The 20275-nt window shown below is 40.0% G+C and overlaps 3 protein-coding genes across 4 annotated transcripts in view; 1 reads left to right on the plus strand and 2 right to left on the minus strand.

The window, feature by feature from the left end:
- The window catches only part of nphp4 (nephronophthisis 4), a 93251-nt gene extending 80012 nt beyond the window's left edge, over positions 1-13239 (minus strand). The window contains exons 1-2 of one of the 2 annotated variants that reach the window (XM_088370017.1): positions 12783-13239; positions 12144-12281 (exon numbers count right to left, since the gene is read on the minus strand). In XM_088370017.1, the coding sequence (XP_088226143.1) occupies positions 12144-12281; positions 12783-12959 (315 nt within the window). In that variant the 5' untranslated portion in view covers positions 12960-13239. The remainder of the gene's footprint in view (positions 1-12143; positions 12282-12782) is intronic. The other variant, XM_088370016.1, reaches the window with a different exon arrangement.
- Positions 13240-14670: 1431 nt separating this feature from the next.
- dffb (DNA fragmentation factor, beta polypeptide (caspase-activated DNase)) lies at positions 14671-17193 on the plus strand. Its single transcript, XM_088369505.1, has 7 exons — positions 14671-14897; positions 15363-15489; positions 15572-15757; positions 15891-15970; positions 16043-16216; positions 16291-16391; positions 16523-17193. Exons 1-7 carry the CDS (start codon positions 14775-14777, stop codon positions 16743-16745), a joined length of 1014 nt encoding a protein of 337 aa, XP_088225631.1. The 5' UTR covers positions 14671-14774; the 3' UTR covers positions 16746-17193.
- A 122-nt stretch (positions 17194-17315) lies between these two features.
- On the minus strand, positions 17316-19679 carry c2h1orf174 (chromosome 2 C1orf174 homolog). Its single transcript, XM_088369506.1, has 4 exons — positions 19510-19679; positions 18551-18622; positions 18054-18407; positions 17316-17981 (listed from the first exon to the last, which is right to left on the minus strand). Exons 1-4 carry the CDS (start codon positions 19516-19518, stop codon positions 17832-17834), a joined length of 585 nt encoding a protein of 194 aa, XP_088225632.1. The 5' UTR covers positions 19519-19679; the 3' UTR covers positions 17316-17831.
- Between the last annotated feature and the right edge of the window lie 596 nt (positions 19680-20275).

The raw sequence follows: 20275 nt of genomic DNA on the forward strand, positions 1-20275 counted from the left end.
CTGCAGAGGTGGGTAACAACCGGTGAGTTTTGCTCCTTAACTCATATTCCACAAACGCAATACGGTGTTTAAACTAGGGAGGGCACATACCACATATTGTACAGAGAATTTGGGGATTGACTTCCCCTTTAAACATGCAGCATGTTTCTGTCAAGTTCAAGAAACAAACGGGAGAGTTCAGCCTTCAGACAATTCATACTGTCTATCAGTCAGTATTGAAAGGCTTCCATGCAATTTCCTTTCCAAACAGAAGACGCACCTTTGACTGAACTTTTCTTGAACCTTTACAAATACATTAATTCCAATGTCATCTGGTACTTCACAGTGTGGAAAATTGCATTGTAGTTACAGATCAGAGTCCAGGGACTCAGGGTAATCCAGATGTGAACATTGTTCCTAACAGATTTCCCAGTAAAAAGGTCCAATTTCTTTTTCATCTTTTTCTCACTGCTTTGATACATGTCCAAATTGATTCTCTTGCAATCTCTGGCAGAAGGGAAAGAAAACAGGAATGGGAGTGGGTGAAAGAAGTCCCATGAAGCACGTGCTCAATTTCTGTTTAACTGACCGGCTGGTTATGAATATGATAACAGCCGAGCTGGGGGAAATAAATCAGTCACAGTCATAATTGAGTCCCTGAGGCTTTACAATTGTTCAGAAAAAAATATTATTCAAAAGTCTCCCAAAAACAAGTTGGTGTGGGCAAGGATGGCTGCCCTTGGGCAGGAAGCAGCACTGTGATAGCTTTAAATTCAAAGTTGCCTTGTTCACACACTCAATCTTCCACTCAAGGACAAACAGCCTGCCGTTATAACAACTACCCAGGCCCCTGTGATGGCCCATTTACACCATTTTATAGAAATTCTCCGGTTATACATACATGTGTATGTCTGAGATTAACGTCATCAGACTTTTTTGCAGCATTGGAAGGGTGGCCTACATAAAAACACAAATCAGCTTTGATACATTATGAGAGTAATTACAAACTCACTTTATTGTTGACTTCCACATGACTATGCCCTGAGATTTTGCTCTTATAAGACAAAGTTCTATGAAGATGCGCAAGGATGTTCACGCCAGAGGATTCTCGGTCGTGAAGCGTTCATACAAGGTTTGTAATGCATTGCCAACAAACAGTGAGTGAAAGAGTTGTTTCATTGGCACAAAATCAGCAGGTTACATTTCACATCCTCTCAGAGTGAAATTCTTTGGCTGCCACTGGATTTGGAAAGATTAGATAGTTGCGCAGATGATAAGGAAATTCTACGGCTGTCAGTTAATTTGAAGGGAGGAGATGGTTGTGTGAATGAGGGAAAGGGGAAATTACAGGAGCTTTTGTGACAGACTGCACCACAGGTGGTACAAGTCAGCCTGGACATACATCAGCAGACATACACCGAGAATGTAAAAGTGACCCAAGTAGAATATGTGTACGTGCAAAATCAGATTCCAGGAAAGACAAATTTTCTAGATGAGAGACCCAATAAGCGGTACAAAAATTCAAATACTAACACTCAAATGGGCACAATTATTAGTACTTTATCACAAATATTCAGATATCATTCAAAATAACTGCTCTTAATAAAGATTAATTGTAGTGGTTAAGTTCTGGTTGTACTTGTATGACTTTGGTTGACTTTGTGTCCCCATTGTAAAAATAATTTTATATACTTGATCATAATTCTGAACATTTTACTGTATCTATGGCATGGTTTCGTTAAACATTATACCAGAAACTTTTATTTCTTGACAAACCTTTCAAGCTATACATTTGGAAATAATAATAATGGCTTAACACCAAATGAAATTCTGGAACTTGTGACGTCAATAGGTCGAATGAATATGGCGAGCGGACAAAACTAAATGTGTGCTATCTTACAATAATGATTACTTTATTTGCATAAAAATAATGATTATTTGCCCATCTCCCAAGATGGATAAAGGAAGAGCAAAAAGATCTACAGACAACAACAGATTGAGGACAAAATGAAGCTAACTGACTTATCAGCCAAAGATAAAATGACTTCAGTAATTACTGAATTCACAGCCCAAATCATATACGTATATGAAATCCCTCCAAGGAGAGAGGGTGACAATAATGCAATACCCAGCAAGGAAAGAGAGCTTTACATGCTTAAATAAATTGGCTATTGAAGCACATTTTATGTTTAACATTTGTGGCGTGAGAAAAAACACTGATGGTTACAGATCAGTGTCTGATGTTGACTGATGATTTTACAAATCATGATTCCTGATTTGAGGTGTCAGGGCAAACGACTGGAAAATTCCAGAAACATTTTAAGGTTTGACATGCTTGTCATTGTATTAGAGACCCCACAACACATGCAAGGTAATCATACTTTGGTATTGAGTTGAAACTGGAGGTTTTAGCATTTGCAAAATGCGTTGGGGGCAAATTACGCCTGTAAATCCTTTACAATTGACAGCAACAATGTATTTCAGCTGATCTTGTGCAATTCTTGAGACGAGTATGCCAGTACCCCAAAGCTATGTGTCAAGTTTTGTCAAAATGATTTGAAAATACAGTAAGGCAATGAAATGTCGGTAATAGTATGTACAATATTTACTAAATTACATTTTGTGAGGTAAATACTTTGGCCTCCATGGACAGAGACACAAGCAAAGATGGATGATAGCTCGAGAACTGACGTGGAGAAATAAATGAGTCTGGAAGCTGAACTCTTGACTCAGAGAAGTCCTGAGAGTCCCTACACCCTCAATCACAACACCATCCAGTTTCAAGTAGAAAGGAGTAAACAAGAAAGCAATAGAGATTTGAATATTTCCTTGAGGCTACCTTACACTGGTCATAAGTACAAAATTAAAGTTGCCATCCCTGGCTCCCATTATGTATGTATATATTTACTACTTCCTCCGCCTAGTGCTGCACATGCCACATATCCTACGTAATAAAACAATCTCACGTTTAGCCAACCACAGATTGCAGTTCCCACTTGGTAAAGTCTTGGTTTTTCACCCATGTTTTGCTTCGCCTGACATTTAGTCGGTTTGAAATGCCCCATAGTCAGTCCGCAGGCACTGTGTGGTGGGTGGGAAAGTGGGGGGCATGTGCACGTACGTGCACGTGCAAGCGCAGCCCAACAATCTGGAATATTTAAGTGACAGACAAGAGCAGTTAGGTACAGTGTAAATCTGAAGTGAAATGATCCTGGTCTAAATTTGACCAAAATTTATCGACCTAGCTGCTTAGTATTTTGGACTGACTCGTCGAACAATATAAGACAGACCAAATAGTGGACAGTTCCACACCATGGCCAAATACTTTGCAAAATTACATAAATTATAATTTTATTAAACAAATAGTTGTAATCATACCTTTTATAAATGGAGCAATTAAAGGCATACAGTTTTTTTACCATTGCTGTATATTGCAGAAGTGGTGATTATGAAAATTAAAACTCAATATCTGTAGTGACCCAATCATAATATTGTATGTTTAATACACAAATGAAAACAAGCACCTTAGATGTCAACATTTGTCATAAGAGAAAAAATATGTCATACTGTATTTGATTCTGAGTAGTCTTTTCCAGCAATATGGAAGAAATGCACGGAAAACAGTGTTACGCCAAAGAGAATTAAAAAAAAAAAAAAGAGAAAACCAATTTGCCAATAATTCAAAGCCATACAGTCATATATGAAAAAAAAATGAAAATAAAATATCGAAAACAAAGTCATTTTGGGCAAACAGGCTTCATTCACTGTGACACCAGAACTGAGTTTATGGACAATGTGTCCAAAACGCATACAAGTATCCACAACAACTCAACCGAGCTTTATTTGTAGAGCACTTTAAAAAAACAAGTACAAAATCAGTCGTGCATTTTCCAAACATTTTGCACATTCAAAATAGTCTTGTCCTCATTCCTCTGCCTGCGGCTGTCATTGTGCACCATGTAACTTTCAACATCAATGTACTCACAAGAAAAACAAACACTTTTCCAGAATGATGGCAGCATCATTTTCTTCTAACAGACAAACGAGCCAAACAGCAAAACACCTTCCACACATGTCTCACCTATCTTAAATATATGACGTCAGGTCATGTGGCCAATTAATTCCCTTAAGTTCCCAAGTCTATAGCTGTGTGGTGCAGGGAGGGTGTGCCACTCCAAAGTGTAAAGCTGTTAAGCAGCAGCTGCTCCGCTAGATGTTTTGTCCCTTTGGAACTGAAATATTGATCAGTTCTCCGGCAGCCCTCGCAGACTTGGCCCCCACCATTCCCATGTATAATTGAAGCATATAACTCTCCCTTTCTGTGTGTGTGTGTGTGGCATGCCAGTTGGGAAAAGGAATTAAGCACAGAGGTACCCGGAAAGCCTCTCTGTGCTGCCATAGCGGCTGCTTTGTCCATCAATCATAAGGCGTTTTCACACAGAGGATTTCATGGGCTCGCTACATTTACTGAAGGGAGTGTCATACCTTGTGAAAGAACATCGTGAACAGAAGACACAAAAACACATCACTCGATACGAGTTCACTGCTGGTCATTTATCGGCACACTTAGCAGTTTAAAGCATGACTCCTCTAGGTCGTTTTGGGCTAATGAGCTTTCATACCAGATGGCAAGTCGACTGGTCGCTTTTATATGGCTGGTGCTGTTTCTAAATTGCAATCCCTGAAAAGCGGGGATTTGGCCACAGTCCACCACATCTATTGGACTTTCTCGACAACACTCAAAACAATTCACAACTCATTTTCGTCAAACTTTCAAGGAGTTCTAATGCAGAAGGCCTATTGCACCGCAGTCTAATCCAATCATTGTCATTCAATGGGATGGTTTACACCCCTGTGACATAGCTACAGCCATCTGTAGCCTAGCTTGTAACATTTTCGTATCAGTTGCGATGCAATTGCAGAATTGCTGTTCAACTAGACCATAACAAAATCTCCCAAACACATTTGATATGGTCCAATGAAAGCAAGGTAGAACTATTCGGCAAAAATTCCAAAAGGTAAGCTTGCTGCAAATGCTCATCACTGAAAGTGCACCATATCTACGGTGAAGCATCATGATGGGAGCATCATGAGATGCATATTTCAGGAGAGCTCGTGCCCCCATGCCCCCGCCCCAGCTCCACCAGTGTCTCGCCATCCACATAGGAGAACCACCATAATACATGTTTGCACTTCATTTGAAGGAGAGAGCGGTGCAAGTCTGTCTTTTTAACATTTATTGCTAATTGGAGTTAAATAATTCATCTGAGAAACTATGATGGCTTCCTTGACGAGAGTCTGCCTGGTGTCCCCGAAAGGCTCTGCGAGCAGTGGTGCATGCGATCAAACGACTGACAACACTCCTCGGTCACCCCTTCTGTCTCGACAGCCTCCGAGTGGTTGGTTTTGTCGCACCTCGACAAGATTCAAAATAACAATTAAAATTAGAGGCATAAAATGAGCCTAGGTGGGGATGATTGTTCAAAAGATGATTTTAACATTCTCCAGTACACACAAAATATTGGTTTATTTTCTAAACTACACACTCTACCTTTAAATACAACACACATTATACGTAAACACGCACATGGGATTTTTTCTCTTGTAGCGTGGAAATTCACAAATTTGATTAATCAGTTGAGATGTAAAATATCAATATGTGTGGACCCCACTTTACATGTACAACATTTTTCCTGCTTAAGAAGTGACATTTCTTTTAAATCTAAATCTTCGAAACCACTCTGGTTAATGCACATAGGAGAAGGTACATGAATCTTCGCGCAATAGATTAATATTGATACACCAACATCAAGAAAAACTTTAAAAGGCATTAGTATTATCTATTTCCAATTATCATCAAACGACTTTTGACCAAGGATAATCAAAATATAACAGATTTTCCACCTCACAGTTCTGGCTCTACCCAGGTACAAAATAGGACAACAACAACAAAGCTCACTGGGAAGCAGAGGCCATGACTGCATCAGTCGCAATAAGACAACAATTGAAGGGGCCTAACTGTTTTCAGAGCTTTTATCGTTGCTTCTTTTTAAAATGTCAGCACTCTGCCGGCTCACGCTTTCAAACACTACTAATTAGTGTTTGCGTTACATGGCTACACTCAATCACAATGTTCTTCTCTCCAAATGCAGAAAAGCATTTCCAATTCCTTATTCGTCTCTCTATCATTTCTCACAGTACAACTCCTACTTGAGAAGCAAGTTCCCAAAAAATAGTGGCAGGCAAATATTAATTTAACAGAAATCATATCTCAATAAATAATATATTATTCATACAAAACACCAAATACATTTCCAAGGTTATGGTTGAGCAGTGTTTTGAAAGGTGCAGTTGGTGTAAATAAATAAATAAATAAATAAACGCTATGAATAACGAATGCCTGAATGGAGAATTGCTGAAAGCAGCTAAATGTTGTAAAGACCGCCAAAGCCTGACAATACAATCCACACAGTCATCCATAGAGGCAAACAGAGCAATGCAAGTGCAAATATACAATGTTTCACAATGTGAGCCCAATGACACAGGTTCCGTTTATCCCCGTTCACACTACATAACATTGCCTGCTGCTTCACCTCCAGCTTGTGGAAAACTTAATGTTTGAGTAAAGTTGAACGTGATGTTATATGAACAGACACACTCGTGCATAGTGCAAGAGACATCGTCTATGTAGCTGCACTTATGTGTTGTCAAGAATAACTCCAGGAAAGAAAAAATAAATTAATTGCACTTAGAAGTGAGCTAAAAGATCCCTCTGACTTATTTGCGTAAAAAATGATGGGCAAAACTGTTCCACTCCATATCTACACGTGGAATTAGGGTAATGTATTTAAATACAACGCAAAACTAACTTTTTCATCATATCTGCTGGATCACTAGCACATTTGCAGCCAATGTAAGTGGACTGCAAAAGGGTAAGCAGGGGGAGGTGTGCGGGGTGGGAGTAGCGGGCATCTTCACCTTCAGAGCTGGACTAATTCACTAATTCACCTTAGGACACGTCAACCAAATTCCAAATTCTTGACCAACACAGGAATTTCCTTATCGTTTATAACATGCATCTATAGCACACTATTAATTGGGCTTTATTCATCTTACCATACAAGATGTGTGTTAAAAGCCTTATTTTTATTTTTTTTTTACTGCCGAAGCATATTCTCATACTGAAAATCACAGAGATAGTTGGGTCACGAGACACAGAGTCAAGCTCCACCCATAGCCATGTCAGTCTCCAAGACTTCAACCCCATTGAACCTGTGGAGTGAGCTAAAGAGGAGAGGATGCAGGTCACTGGATGATACAGAAGGGTTGTGCAAAAAGGAATGGTTGAAGATCCTGTATTCTCCCATCTTGTTGAACATTATACTAAAGATGGATGGATGGATGGATGGATGGATGGATGGATGGATGGATGGATGGATGGATGGATGGATGGATGGATGGATGGATGGATGGATGGATGGATGGATGGATGGATGGATGGATGGATGGATGGATGGATGGATGGACAGAAGAAAACATTCTGCTTCACTCCAAGGTGTTTTCTTGCATTCAGTCAAGGACATGCAGATTGTACACGGCAATACAAAAGGACTCTTATAAAAACCTTTTGTGACTGGAAGTGTTGACATAAAATTAATCTCACCTCTCCTGTTAACACTTGGGGAAAAGGGCACAGATTCGTCCATTGTGCCTGCGAGTAAACACGCTTGAATAGACGTGATTTGTGCTCACCGTCAGTGAGGTTTGCAAACAGCGACAGAAAACCTCCAGACAGAGTCATGAGACTTTTCTTCAGCTAAATTATGCTTTGTGGATTTTGTTTCTTGAGGAGAATAAAACGCTTTTAACAGCAGCTACACTGACAGATCCAATTTGCAATGCTATTGTGTGCCTCCACTTCATTATTGCTCCAAAGTCTGAACTGTATTAACTTTAAAAGCGGTTTATTCTCAGGGGAATACCCTTTTATAAACAAAGGTGGACAAATTGGATGATGATAAATGCATGCTCACATTTTTTTAGCCAAGTTTTGGGACGCCACCAATGAATTGGAGATGGACATTAGAGATGATTTATCATAGTCTTACAGCCAAGGTGGATTTCAGAATTGGCAGCAACCAATAGATGGCCTAATTACTTATGTTGCCAAAGTGTGGGACCATTTTGAAGTTACTTAACATTTGGCAACATCAGACAAATTGATGGCAAGTAAATGGAGTCAGGTTCTTCTTGTACATCTTTCGGTGCATTCACACCAAAGGTTGTATGAATCACGTCTGGAGTTTATTCATCCTCTTCCAGCTCATTTCTGTTTTTAGTGTTCTGCTTTTTCATTCTACTGTGTTTCTTGTTTTCTTTTGTTTAATTAAAATTACAATGTTTTCAAATAACCATGCTTGTAATTAGTGAAACTAAGGAATGTAAGACTGTATAAACATGGATGGAGGAAGGACATTTTGGCCTTTTGTGTCTTTTTTTTTTCCTATGTGGCTATTTTCCTATGTGGCTGTTTGAGGAAATAGTAATGACTTTTATGGTACTTTTAAGACACGCCAACAGAAGGCGTGAGAACAGTAAATCATTTGGGGGGGTTCTTTTCAGTCATTTTCTGTGGCAAGCTTTGCCCCTTCGGTATAGTGCGGCACCACACCATAATGCGCACATCAGCTATTTCGATCTACAACACAACTTGGGAAAACTATGTACAATACCAAACTGCAGTATTTGAGGACTTTTGTTAGCAAGTGTGATAAAAGTTTGTAGCTGGGATGAACCATCTGACCAATGGAAATTCATGTCATTATTCATTTCAGGTAATGTGCCAATGGTTAGAAAAGTGGTCCAAACATGCACATGCTCTGAAAGCAGCTCCTCCATGTGAAGACAGTTAAATGAGGTGATCACAGTGAGAGATAATGTGGAAAGAGTCACCATTCTTTCTGTACCTCTTTCAGTTGATCCATTCTTTGTCATTTGAGGCACAGCATTGCCCTCTGCTGTTCAGTCTTTTACTTGGTGTTAATACTTTGGGTAAAAATATCCTTAAGGAATCAAAAAATAATTCACTGTCGTTGAGAACCGTGAGTGAGGGTTTTTAGGCATAGCCAAGATTTACTTTTTATTAACATTATCACCCAATATTTGATGTTTTTTTTTTTGTTGTTAAAGTGCCTTTGGATGCTTCAAAATAAAATTTTCCTGACATTATTGTTTAGAATATAGACAGAGATGTAGAAATAGGAAGGAGTTTTTCCACAACCTTTTAGGGAAAATTAACAGCTATTACAATGATAAATAAATGTCCTAAATGTTCTGGGATTCTGTTTTCATATCCTCCATGTGCTTTGTAAGGTGCTTGTAAATCATTATTTCTGATGGAGTAATCATCACAAAAGCTGCATATTTTTTAAGAGTCAAATAAAATACAGAAATTGTAAAAATGGTTGTTACACAGATATTGTGAATTACTACATTTCCTTAAGTGTAGCCTTGCATCCAAAACAGCATATTAAAAAAACATATCACTCTGTGTGTGCTCCTTTGCCAAGAAAAAGTCTAATCAAGCAAGACCTGACAAGAAACACAACAGAAATCCTCACTGTTGAGACATCTTGTTTCATAAACTCTCTCTAATCACTGCCCCTATTTGCCTTTCTCACAATATTAAAAGCAATCCATCAGAGCTGACAATGATAAGTTGAAGAGGCCCATGCAGCTTCCTTTTAGTATTATCTGGATATCAAACAGTGATTTGACACCCATATATTTTTTTTAAAACAGTTGGAAGGTGTTCTTGCAGCAGAACAAAGCCAGGTCCAGCCCACTTCATGATCTGGTTTCTATTATGATCATCATCATCCCTAGACGGATAATAGAATTCAAGCGCTTGTTGCGGGTCTCATATGCAGGTGACAGGGATTATGGTAGCTAAGCAAAAGGCCTGAAAGTGTTTGTCGGATCAGATCACCTGGTAATGAAATTATGTACAGTACAGTACTGAAAAAATACATGACAAATATTTAACTAAGTCATCACCCCAGGCACTATTTCCATTCACGTGTGACTCTTTTGAAAATGAATAACATTTATTAGCGGTCAGCAGTGCTTTTTGTTGAAGAAAATTTCAGACTTGAATTTCAGGCTTCAGCCTGACGCTCTGTCCGGTTACTGTAAATTCAGGCAGTCAGTTGCCTTAAACCACGGGTCACCAACCATTCTTAAACCGAGGGCTACTTCCTGGGTACAGTTTGACACACACTTCTGAAATAGCCAATTTGCTCAATTTGGCTTTCACTGTGTTATTATTGTCATTTCCAGTTCACGTGTAGGTGTGATTTTAACAAGAATAGCAAAAATTCAATCAAACCTTGGTTTTTGACCACAATCCGTTCCAGAAGGCGGTTCGGGAAGCGAATCGGTCGAATTCCGAATCTATTTTTCCCATTACAAATAGTGGTAAAAAATTAATCCGTTTCACGACAAAAAAGCCCCGCTTTTTTTAAGCATATTTTCATTTGCGCATATTTGTCCGATCGTGCAACTGCAGCGCACCGCTGAACGCGCAACCGTAGCGCGTCGCCCACCGCGCAACTGCACCGCGCTGGTCGCATTTTTGTGACAGAGCCGTCGCTGAAATTTAAAAAATATTTTTAAAGTCCTGATGTACTTTCCAAATTGTAAGTGGACCTCAGTGCGCAGGGAGCTTCATTTGGTCCGATCACGCAACCGCAGCGCGCCGGGCGCTCACTGTCGCATTGCTTTAAGAGCGTGATTTAGGATGGCTTTACTGCTCCTACTTGCTTTCTTTGGAGGCATGATTAGGGGTTAATACAGTCCTCAAAGTAACGAAAATACAATAACAACGGAGTCAGTCGGCATCCGGGCCGCGCGGTCGGGTTTTCTCGGGTCCTCCCGGCTCATCTCGCGAGGTTCGACCTCCAAATTTTGTTCGACAACCGAAGCAAAAAAATCTGGAATTTTTTGTTAGAATTCCTATTTGTTCGAAAACCGAGGTTTGACTGTAAAATAAAGAGATGCAGCTCACTGACAAGTGCCGCTATTTGAGCTAATTTTAGAACAGTCCTGCGGTCGACTCATGCGGTCCTCACGGGCGACCTGGTGCCCGCGGGCACCGTGTTGGTGACCCCTGCCTGAAACTAACATCACAATCAGGCAAAGTATTCTATGCAGCTCTTGTGTGGGATCTCATTGTATAATGCAGGTGCAGCAAATGCAAATAAAAGGCGAAACGAAACTATGGAATTGTGTTGCCCTCCACCCAATATATTTCATGTAACAAGGGCATGCTCCGATAAAAAAGTCACCTAAACTAATGAGTGCCATTAATCATATCACTAATTAGGTAAAACATGCGCTGCATGTCTCCGTTAATGTATCATGATTACAGATGCTTGTATGGATAAAGGTTTACTGGCTTATCTTAGTGCATCAGTAGTAAATCATCTAAATGAATTGTGTGCTCACCGATGATATCCGATACAAGGGCTGTATCAAATATTCTACAAGTTTAGAATGTTCCGTATTGATTCTCAGAGAGGTATTCAATAGACAATGTCAGAACTTTGTTTTCAAATGCTGGCTTCCTCAATTAGTTACATAACAGAGTAAAAAGAATATATAATGAACGGGACCTATTAGGATACGGGACAGCAGTACATCACTGCAATGTACCAAAAAAAAAAAAAAAGATAAATATAAATACTGATCTGACCATGTCAATTAAAACTCAACATTATCACTTTTGTTAAGGTAGAATATTAGACAGTTCCTACATTGCATATCATGCACATGGTTCAAACGTTCATCATTGGTTGTAGATAGTCAATGTACTGTTTTATTTAAAAAAAAAATAGATGACACCTCTTGCGCAGTAATTGCCTATAATGAGATAACGCAATCTATGAATTTAAAAGAAGGTTAATATCAGGTCAAACTCTTTTACGTTCGCCTTAAAAAGGCTTAGAGGTTATATGAGTTTGGGCGTTTGTTCTGTAGGAGAACAGCTACATAAAGTCACCGGCAGAGTTTAATTTGGTTGGATTGAGATATCTCATTTGTGTGCATCTGTGTGTTAAGAGCAGTCAATGTAATGAAATCAACCAGTCAAGTATTAAAAAAAATACCTCATTGAAAGTCATCTTATTGTTTTTCATCTTCTGCGGGCTGCTCTTCCATGTTCTCCCAAAGAAGTACTGATGATTTCTATCAAAGAATGTCACTCGCAGCTGGTAAGTGGCATCTGGTTCAGCCTCTGAGGTCTCCTGTGAGAATTAAAGACCCCCAATTTGTGTAGTGGTAAAACAAAGACTCCACAAACAAGTTGGATATTTGATAAGTTCGATTGCACCAAAAAATGAATGAAAGCAGCTGAGCACTTTTGGCATGCAAAAGGATGGGAAACACTGTTACAGGGGAAAAAGTGAATTATTTGTCAAAAGCATGTGTATTGAAAAAACAGGGGTTCTTTTGTGGAGCTGGACATGATTAATGGAATTTAAATTCAACCGAGAAATGTTATTTGAGTATGAATTGTTGAGTTTGATCAGGAAACTGTCCTCGATTATTTTGTTACTAGGGAAATGCAACCTCAGTAAATGATCTTCGGCCATTGCCACGACCGTATTGCTCCACTATAGTCAGAGATTGCACGTGAAGTTTATCTTCTTTTATTTGATCATCTTTGTTTTTACCGCATCCCGATGGCAGCAACAGCTCTTCCAGTCGAACGAGCTATAGCAAGTGTTAGCAGTGAGTCTTCTCACCTTGGGTCGGTGCGCCGCCGTGAGCCGACTTATGGTGAGTTGAACGCCGCGGGACTGAGTGAGGTGGCTGTCCACAGCCTGGCGCACCATCTGCCCCGGCGGGGGAATCAAACGTCCCCTCTCAAACACGTCTCTCCAGCTGTCCGCCATCGATGAGAAGTCCTCTGTTTTTACCATACTTGTAGTAGCATGAACGACAGTGTGCCATGGGCTCTTCTACCGGTCGATCTTGTTAGAGGATCACACATTACATTACAGTACATCAACAAAACAGGGTTCCTGTCAACATCGGATACTTGAGGGGAACGTAGGATGAAAACGTCAATTATAAAGACTCGTGGTTGGTATTCAACGAAGAAAACAAGGGGGTCGCCATGTTAAAATGGGGTCGTACCATGTTGTACACGGGGGTCATTTAATAAATCAAACGTTGCACCACGCGTATTTATGATTACGACAGCAACGTATATACTAATGATTAAGAGTAAGACGTAGTTTGTGAAATATAGAGATCTATTTTATAGTGGAGTGTTACAAAGACCGAAATTTGGTGATGGGTGTGTATGCTTGTCACACCTCGTACTTGGAGTCGCCTATCACGTAGCGTCGGTTGCTATGGTAATAATTACGTTGTCATGCTGCGCTCCAACTCAAGTGGTCATGGCTAGGAACACCATTTTGGACTGATTTTGCAAATCTGTTTCACTTTAGCTTCATTTTTTATTTGTTTTATTTGTTGACTTCTTATATATTCACTTTTTTTTCTGTGAATAATCGTTACTTATATTAGTACTAATTGGTCCAGTCATGATATATACGGAGTCGTTGATTATGTGTGCTCATGTTGATGTTAAAATGTGATGTTGATAAATCAGAACGAAAAAACATTTGATGAACAATAGAATGACACAGCGCAATGCGTCCTGGGATAGATAAACCTGCAAGCAAAAATTCAAACAGGTCGTGGGTGGAGCCAACATAGAGCACTTCATGAGTGGGTTGACCCGTTTCGACGATATGTCCAAGCGTCTGCCGTGTTGGGTGTGGCACATCTAACCATAAAAGAATCCTATCACATAGACTAGAGGTCACAGTAGAGATAGAGAGATAGTGCAAAACATGACATGCCAGAAAACATTAACAGTAATCCAATCAAAACAAACGAACAGGCTTATTTTTTTCACTATACTAGCTTTAGATGCACACCAGCAGCTGGAGTACAGAACCTCCGTCTGCCACCAAACATTCACACCCAGCAGTACACCAGTGTGAATGACACTGGAGTTAAGAAGGGCAAAGTGTCTTGCCCAAGGACACGACGACATGACTCAGGCAGAGCAGGAATGAAACAGTTGACCCTTTGATTATTGGACAACTCTTCTTCGTGAACCACGGCCGCCCAATTACATTAATTATGTTGCACAAATAATCCCTTCAAGGGTATATATAGGTAACCAAAAAATATCAATGTGTAATAATTTCAAGAATGTTTATGCCTCCCAAAGAAAGTAGCACAAAACAATTTTCCGAATGTATATGACTGAAACACTGATGGTGAATATTGAAATATTCTTAACCATCCATCCATTATCTCAATTGCTTAAATGTATTAAATTGAATCTGTGTCAAAACCTGAAATATGCCATGGGATTTTCCATATATGTGACTGACTTTCATTTGTTGTCTTTTTGTTAAGTGATGTAAATCAATCCATCATTGCAAACCACTAATAATTACAACTAACACTAAACCATATTAAATATTAAAGTTTGCATATTCAGGTCGCAAAATATGAATGGCCAAATATTTTACATCTGATTTGTGTAAAACTTTGCCACACACAACATGGCAACGAAAGCGACGTGCGAATCCGCGCTAAAGGCGTCATCGGATACCCGTTTGGTTCCTTGCAAATGGCTAGAAGACGATCAACAAACAAGCGCTCAAGAATGCGAGTTTTGGGAAACAAGACTTGTGCAGATAAGCAGCCAAATGTTTGAGCTTTTCAAAAAAAGCAGGCCTTACAAAATCAGAAGCCTCCACGATAACAGGAAGTATGGAGTTGCAGCGAGAAACGTTAAGGAACTGCTTAAAAAGGGTTGCAACATATTAGAGGTTCGTCGTTATCTTCGTGCTTCGTTTTAAACTGGTGTGAACTGCACCGCTTATTGTTTTTATTATTATTATTTTCTCCGAAACAAAATAAGGATGTGGCGATCGATACACGCACACATTGCACTCCAAAAAAATCGTAATAATCTCTTGTGCAAAGTATAAGAACATGAACAATACCCTTGTGCATTAATTTGCAGTTTGCCCTTCATAAACAAGCGGTTCCTCGATTTTGAAATCCGTTAAAAAAAAGTTTTACTGATGTTGAAACATTAGTAGTTTCATATCCCTAAAGAGTCGAATCATAAAACTTGTAAACATGAATAACGTCACTTTTTGTGCGAAATATACAAACTTCAAGTGCGGAAGTAACGGAGCGTGCCTTGTGACGTAATCTTATTTCTACTGCTGCGCTAGTTCATTGCGTGCATTTTGTAACCATGCTCTCTATGTTCTGTTGTTTTACAGTTGCCACTTTCTGGTGCAAATCTTTGTTTGTACGAAGACGGCACAACGGTGACAGAAGAGTTTTTCGGAACTTTGCCTGACAATACAGAACTTGTTGTCCTCTGCAAAGATCAGACATGGAGCGGAGGTAAGTGAAAGGTGTCTTCTCCTGGCTGGGCCTTCACTCGACCTCCATTTCTGAACCATGATGTCAACACATCTTTCATCAGCGGTGTGTGACATTGCCCTGTTACTAAGCTCGGACCAGCACACCAAGGCCCTCGTCCGAGCGGCGAAAGGCCTCCTGACGGGAGAGAAATCTCCTAAGAGGCAGAAAATCCTGAGCGACCTTCTACGGACCCTCGAGGACAGATCAGAGCTGGAGAGCAGAGATGAGGATGAAGACTGGTTCAGGGGTAAGGATGGATGTTTTTTCCCCCACTATTTTCCCATTCCAAGTAATCAATTCCAGAGTTAAAATGTACCCTAACTATCCTTAAAATAATCAATTCAAATTTTAATATTCTTCAAAAATTGTTTTGCACCCAGGCGTGGAGTCTCGCTTCAAGACCAAGTCTGCCTACTTGAAGTATAACTGTGAAAGCAGGATTAGAAGCTACATGAAAGAGGTGAAGCCATAAAAGCATGCAATGGTTCTCATGTGTACCACCGCACAATACGCGTTTCTTGTCTGTTAACAGTTGGATGAAGCCACCAAATCAGTGCAGAAAGCTAAAGTCCGAAAAGAGTGTTTGCAAGCGGCGGAGAGCATCTCGCAGATGCTCAAGTTGGACAAATACAATGGCTGCTACTTTGACCGGACTCAAAAGGAGACCCAGCGACTGTGTACCCGAGAGGGCTGGTTCACCTGCATGGTACTGAGCTGAGGGTTGTCATCTTTTGGAAAGGGAGAATTTCTGAGGCACTTCTTGTACACTTGCACCCCTAGGGCCCTTTTGACCAGGCCAAATGTGCGTCACTCCATTCCATCAACCCGTACAGCAGCAGGGAGAGCCGCATCCTGTTCAGCACTTGGAATCTGGACCACAGGTTGGACACTTGGACTGCACTGACAATATATTCACAGCATTTCCACTGAGATCTGAAGAAATGTCAAGACAATATACTGTATGTAAATAAGAAAAATGCACAGGAAAAACATTCACCTTTTGTTTATCCAGGATTGAAAAGAAGCGTACCATCATCCCAGATCTCCTGGAAGCGCTGCAGAATCATACAAGCGATGACATCAACTTGACCTACTTCTACAGACTGCTTTTTACACGGGACAACCTGAAGCTGGTCCACATCGTGTGCCACAAGAAGGAAGCCCACAATGTGCCATGTGACCCAAACAAAATCTTTAAAAGAAAGCACCAGCGGAAAAAGATGCGCTTAGAATGAATTCATAGCATTTTTGATTTCCAACAAAATGACCTCACTGTTTTAACCGCTTTGATCACCTACTACGCTTTTTCTCAAGGAATGACAAGACATCACTTTGCAGCCGCCTTAACTGAAGCAGGGAAACATGAAACAGGGCAATTTGTCATTAGTCTTGGCACAGTAATGTTTACTGCATTAAATGTTTACAATGACTGCTGAGTTTGACAATCACTCAGTCTGGACGTTGCATAGAACAATGTGAAAAACATTCACCATGAATAAGGCATGGAGTAAAAAAAGTATAAATATACAAATAACTTTTTTGAGTGACTTTTTGGAGGGTTAACAACACCGTGTCATAAGATATACATGAAGAAAGATGATTTGATATACAAAGATGTACAGTTAAAGCTGCCTAAATATAATTAAAGACAATTTCAAATAATAAATGCTCATTTTCAATAGATTCCTGGTGTGGTTGTTTGATATGATGCCTGGTTCACGTTGCATCATCCCGCATTACATTTTCAACAATCTCAGTTTGGCTACTGGTGTGATGCAAAGATGTCATTTTATTGCTTATAAGGACTTCAATCTGAACCTAAAACCTTTTCATTTACGTGGCATGACAATTTGTTAAAAATAGCACCTTCAATATGTTATGACACCACTTTGAATAAAATGCATTTTTATCTTAGGTAACCTAAATGAGTAACATTTCAACATTCACACTGTGCGGTGTTGTGGACGTGTGGGTCGCGAGGTCATTGATTATAAAGTTGAATTGTGAGGGAATGAAGTTAAATATTCACAAATAACACCTTAGTTATCACCAATGATTGAGTTTGTTAAAACTGACAGCAGTTATCCAAGTTGGTTTGTCTTGTGTCTTGAGGTCGCTTCGCTCATCAACGTCCTCAACAACGCTAATAAATTGCTAGCAGGTAGTACTGCGTTTTAAAGTGGGATGTTTCCTCAAATGTCATCTGCAGCACCAAAAAAAACCTCAAATTACCTTGATGCTTGTGACAATCAAGTTGACAAAATACATTTCTCTTGGCCGCTTTTGCTAAGTGCTTAAAAGTACATCAGAGGTGGGTGTCTTTACAAAGTGCTGCTGCCATCATCTTTGGGCATGCCTTCGAGGTGTGCCTCCTCATTACTTTCGTCACTGTCCTCCCGAGCAAAGTAATGCCGCCGTCTGCGCTGCTTCTGATGATGGGAAGAAGTCACTGGTGTTCTCTGAGGAAAGTCCTGCCGGGTAAAAAATGTGTGTAATTTCGTCAAAAATATTATGAGAGGAAATATTATGAGGTAATGGCTTACCTGTACAGCGTCCAGATTTCCAAAGAACTGCTCCACAGGAAGAATCTGGTTGCTGTCGTCATCGGGGAACACGTTTTTGTCTGTTTCTTCACAATCCATGCCCTCAGTAGCCTCAAGCCCACCCCGCACATCGTACCATGCGCAGTTGTCCAACACAAGAGCCGACCTGAGCGTATTCTCCTTTCCCTCCTGTTCGTCCAGCAGGGGAGATGCTGAGCATCGCCGCCTGCCCGCGAGCTGGAGGCACTCGCAGCTGATACGTGACAGTCTTTCAGCATCACCGCCTGCTGAGCTGCTCTCTGCTGCAGAGTGCGTCTTCTGACTCGTCACGCATTTCCTCCTTGTGGCAGAACCCTGTGAGCCACATGAAAGACAAGGCTTTGAGTGCTGGTATGACTCTTATGCTTAACCTCAAAACTGTTTTATTGAGGACTTTACACTGCACAGCCGACATGAGCCACAGGTAAGAAGTACATGAAGTAGCAGAGTAAACCAACCTGTTGAGTGTATGTGGCCTCAGACATGTTCTTCCTCTTTCTGTGCTTTAAATCGTTGCGTTGACCAGGCATCTGCAATAAAAACATCCGCTTAGACTTGAAATAGTATCAGCTATTTATCTTCCATCAATTGATTTATCATTCTAAAGCACTGTCTTGATTAAGACTTTAATCACTGCGTGGGAATACGGTACGGCGTGACTTTTGCTCACGTGGCCAAGGTCATGTCAAGCTGGCTAAAATGTCCAAGGCACACCTTTTCATTGGAAAAAAATCTCGAAGCACACCACCAACAAAAATCTGTTAAGTGTTACACCAGATTTTATATTAGAATTAGTTTTGTTATGACAAAAGCAGTTGTGAAGGTGCTGTATAAATAAAATTGTATTTATGTATACAGAGTAAGAGTCGAATAATTGAAAAAAATAAAAAATATATTTTTATTGTATTCTATTTATTTTTTTGTTTTTATTTTCATTAAAAGTGACAGGTTTTAAAAAGGTTTTAGGCAGTGTAAGGAATAATGGATTGAACGTGATTGTAATTAAAATCCAAAAGAATCAACATATTTACTGTTTTAGACGAGCTCTATGAATACTGCGACAATAACAACAATGTCACATTTAAAGACGCTCTGCTGTTCTGACAGCAGCTGAGTGGTGATCACAGTGAAGGTGCCACATGAAATCTCAAGATTCTCCGATTCTCCACGCATGCACGATTAGCAAGTGACTGACCAAGCCTTGCGCTAACTGACCAGTGGTTTGGCAATCCAGTTTACAATGCGCTCCGTAATTAATATTGGACAATTTCCCACCAGTGTGCCGCGGAACAGTGGTTGGGAAACACTGAGCTAGGGGGGCTTGTGTGGTCTCGGTACACTTCGTGCTAACGCTGCTAAAGGAAATAGTAACCTTAAATGACTTAAGTTGTTAATTAACAATCACCCGTACACTGACCTTGTGCATCGTCGATTCAAACGACTTCTAAACTTGTTGCGACTTTGGCTTTACATCCGACCAATAATATCTTCCCGGTGTTAAGGCGTTGTTTTCTTAGATCTGGTGGCTTTGACAGCGCCTCGGCTACATCCGCTCTCGCGTGTTTCCTGCAGTGGGTTCACGTTCAGGACAGAGCGTGATGACGTATTTTACGTAATTCTGTCCATTACGATAATGAACGCTCGGGGGTGGTAGTTTAGCTGGGCAAAACACTCTGAGTGCCCCTTGATTCATTTTCAAAAAACATAAAGGTTTTTAAAGGACAAACAGAGTAGCTAAATAATTAAAAAAATTAGAGTGAGTTTCGTGAAATCATTGAATATTGGTTGGGTTTTTTTTGAGTGTGTGAGTTTATTTTATTTTTTTTTAAATGTTTGGGGGTTAGGATAGTGGATATTTTACATTGGAAACGACTCACTTGGCTGAACGAGATACTATTGTAGCAAAGACTGCCCTTTGCAACTGCTGTACAGTAGGTGGCGGTGTGCGACAAAGAGATGTCGGTCATGCATAAACAACGGGAATTTACTCGCCTTATCATTTCTTACAAATAATTATATATATTATAATAATATTGTTCACGTGGCTGGTAATAGACCTGTTCAAGATAGAGGCAAATAATGTGCAAAAACGGAAAAGTTGCTAAAATATGAATGAATCGACCGAATTAACATAGTATTTAGTATCAAAGTATATTATAACGCACAATGATTTTTTTTTTTCG

The sequence above is a fragment of the Syngnathus floridae genome, chromosome 2 (assembly GCF_059516105.1).
Source record: "Syngnathus floridae isolate MCC-2025c chromosome 2, RoL_Sflo_1.0, whole genome shotgun sequence".
Lineage (NCBI taxonomy): Eukaryota > Metazoa > Chordata > Actinopteri > Syngnathiformes > Syngnathidae > Syngnathus > Syngnathus floridae.